Source organism: Tupaia chinensis, unplaced genomic scaffold (genome assembly GCF_000334495.1).
Source record: "Tupaia chinensis unplaced genomic scaffold, TupChi_1.0 Scaffold000023_1, whole genome shotgun sequence".
Classification (NCBI taxonomy): domain Eukaryota; kingdom Metazoa; phylum Chordata; class Mammalia; order Scandentia; family Tupaiidae; genus Tupaia; species Tupaia belangeri.
This window is the reverse complement of record NW_006159453.1, coordinates 2,442,380-2,445,629: the sequence shown is the minus strand read 5'-3', so window position 1 is coordinate 2,445,629 and position 3,250 is coordinate 2,442,380. Positions and strand designations below refer to the sequence as shown.

The 3,250-nt window shown below is 37.9% G+C and overlaps 1 protein-coding gene across 2 annotated transcripts in view; it reads right to left on the bottom strand.

Annotated features, from left to right (window-relative positions):
- The window catches only part of HFM1 (helicase for meiosis 1), a 106,588-nt gene that overhangs the window by 85,499 nt on the left and 17,839 nt on the right, over positions 1-3,250 (bottom strand). For both annotated transcript variants that reach the window (XM_006140160.2, XM_006140159.2), the window contains exon 4: positions 467-729. In XM_006140160.2, the coding sequence (XP_006140222.1) occupies positions 467-729 (263 nt within the window). The remainder of the gene's footprint in view (positions 1-466; positions 730-3,250) is intronic.

The window sequence follows — 3,250 nt, the reverse complement described above, 5'->3', positions numbered from 1 at the left end:
GGATTAAGATACTATATATAGGGCCAGTGTGTGGTATGGTGTGGTATGGTTGGCTCCATTCACCTGACTCCATGGTTCAAGTCCTGAACCCAGTGGCTTGAAAAACATGCCAGGCATGTGTGTATGCATGCCCAAAATCACAAGAGGAGAAGGAAGAAAAGATTGTGGTGTGGCCATTCTCCCAGAGGATAATTTCCTCACTTTCCCTCTCTCTCTGGTGAGTGCATGTACCCTATAGGGAAAAAATATTAAAAATAAAACAATCTGCGTAACATTTTATGGAGAGCACAGTTAAAAATATTAGAGTACAGGTAAAAGAAACAATGCAACATATATAATAAAGAAATGCAGAACCTGCACATGGACAAGCTATTTAAATTTGCTACATTTTTGTATTCTTCCCTATGCAAAGAAATACAGATTAGTCTGTACCTTTATAAAAGCAACTGAAAACACAAGAAATTACCTTGAATACCTTGAGACTGGAATGCAACTGAAATAGATGATGCTTTTAATATGCTGTCTCCAATTTTAGAAGCAGAAAAAGCATTATTCCCTATAAACATGTTTGTAGAATATGGAGGTTTCTGCTTAATATTGTTACATTTCCATGCCTTCCCTTTGTTCATTTCTGTTTGGATCATTTTTACTGAACCAATATGAGAATCCAAGTTTGTACTGTCATTACAATAGGCACTCCCATGTACACTGTCTGATATTTTAAATAATCTGCAAAAAAAAATAAAATAAAAAAGGGAAAAGTTGCTTAGAATGTTTGATATTTTAAATAATCTGCAAAAAAAAAGGTTGCTTAGAATCTGGAAAAAAAAAAAAGTTGCTTAGAAGTTGCATAAAATTGGGGCCAGCAGGTGGCGTGGTGGTTAAGGGCGCTGGAATCCCACATGGCTGACCATTGTTCAAGTCCCAGATCTGGTGGCTTGCTCTCTCACTTTCCCCTCTCTCTCTCTAGTCAAACTGAAGAATAGTAATAATAGATTTTTTTTAAAAAAAGAATGCATAAAATCGATTCCTTTAGAAATACCCATAAATTAGGACCAGCAGATGGCATGGTGGTAAAGGCTGCTGGATCCCATATGGCTAATTGCCTGGTTCAAGTCCTGGACCCACCAGCTTAAAAACCACACTGGGTGCATCTGTGTGTCCAAAGATCCTAAGAGGAGAATGGAGGAGAAGAGATTGAGATGTAACCACCTCTCTAGTGGGAAGAAGAGCTTTCTCATTCTCTCTCTCTCTGTCTTCTCTACAGTGGCTGTTGTCTTCACATAATCTAAGTCTCCTACTGTCTCATCCTAGACATATCATTACCCAGAACTGCTCTTCCTGTCAATCACATTACTAGGGCCTAGACAGAGGTGCAGCAGTAATACAATGCTCTACAAGGCTGACCCACATAGGAAGGTTCCAGGTTTGTGTCCCAGATCTCTTTGAATATGAATGGACTGGCTGAAGCTGGGGGTGAAATCACAGTGTGAGGACTCTGGTGTATTTGTTTGTCTCACTGACAGAATGAAGAAAGAAAAAAATAAACTTCTCCCTCAAAATAATAATAATAGTAAATAAATAAATAAAATAAACTTTAAAAAGTCTGATCAATAATAGTCAATCTGATTTCAACCTCAGATCCTTTTAGCTTATTTGCTCAAAGTACCAATGAGAATATGTCTGTATCCATGATTTGATAATACACACACAGTATGCATGCTGTAAAAAATTATACTATATCACACAAAAATAAATACTTTTTTTAAACAAAAGTACTAATTGAGGCATGTGAGGATGCAAGGGTAATCAGGCCCAGACTAGTCTGTCTTTCTGGCGAGTGCATGCGCCCTATAGCAAAAACCTCTCCAAAAAAAAAAAAAAAAAACAAAAGAGTTCAAAAATAAATCCTGATGTGATGTAATAGGAAGGGAATATTTGGTCTCTGTCCCTAGATCCCCCAGAGATCCCTTGGAATTTTCTGAGCAAAAGCAATGTCTTTTTTTTTTCTGAGTTTATGCTAATGAGATGACTCTTGGAGTGCCCTAAATAGCTTCAGGATGGGGCTAATTACAAGAACCAGCCAAGTCATTAGAGTTGGAATTTTGTTCTTCTCCCCCACCAAATCCTCATGAGGGGAAAGAAGCTTGACATTGAGTTAAAGTATCAATGACTAGGGTTGGCCCAGAGCATGCTGGTTAAGGCACTGGATTCCCACATGGTTGCTCATAGTTCAAGTCTCGGTTTCTTTCTTCTCTCTCTGATCAAATTTTTAAAAATAATAAATAAAATTAAGTAAAATAACTCATATGTAAAAAGTATCAATGGTCAATGATTTCATCTATCATGCCTGTGTAATTGAGCCTCCCTTAAAACTTCCTAAACAAGGTTTGGAGAATTTTTGCATTGTGAACACATCAAGGTGCTGAAAGGGTCACATACTCAAAAAGGGTTATAAAAGTTCTACACACCACCCCCTTAGACTTGACTTCCATTTAGAGTTGTATCCTCTCTAATATATTGGTAAATATAAGTAGTGTTTTCCTGAGTTCTGTAATTCTAGCAATTTTTTTTTTTTAATTTGCCACAGGGCACATGCTTTCCCTGGAGAAAGACAGAGAGAGAAAATGAGAATGCATTCCCCATAGGAGATGGTCACACTACAATCCCTTCTCCTGTATTTCTCCTTTCTTTCAGGAATTTGAGCATGCACATATAGGTGCCCAGGGTGTTTCTCAAGCTGCCAAGCCTGAGACTTGAACTGCAAAGTCAGCCATATGGAGTCCACCCACCTTAACCACCATACTTCCAGTTGGCCCCAGCACACTATTGAACTCAAGGTAGTGTTACAGGAACCCCTGAATTTGTAGTTAGCCATATGTGGGGAGGTTGGGTACACTGTTTTTTGGCTGGCATCACAAGTGAGGTCAGGCTTACAGAATTGAGTCTATAGCCAATGGAATCTGATACTAATTCCAGAAGTTAGAGTCAAAATTGAATTGTTGCACACCCAGTTGTTGTCACAGAATTGAAGAATTGGTTGGTAACGGTAAACACCCAGATCTTATGTTTATGGTCATTGATTCCCAGTGAAAGTGCCATAATGCTCAATGTGGAAAGAATAGTCTTGTCAACAAATGGGCTGGAACAACTTGATATCTACATGCAAAAGAATGATAGTAAATTCCTATCTCACACTATATGAGAAAGTTAACTTAAAGTAGAATACAAACTTTTTTTTTTTTTTTTT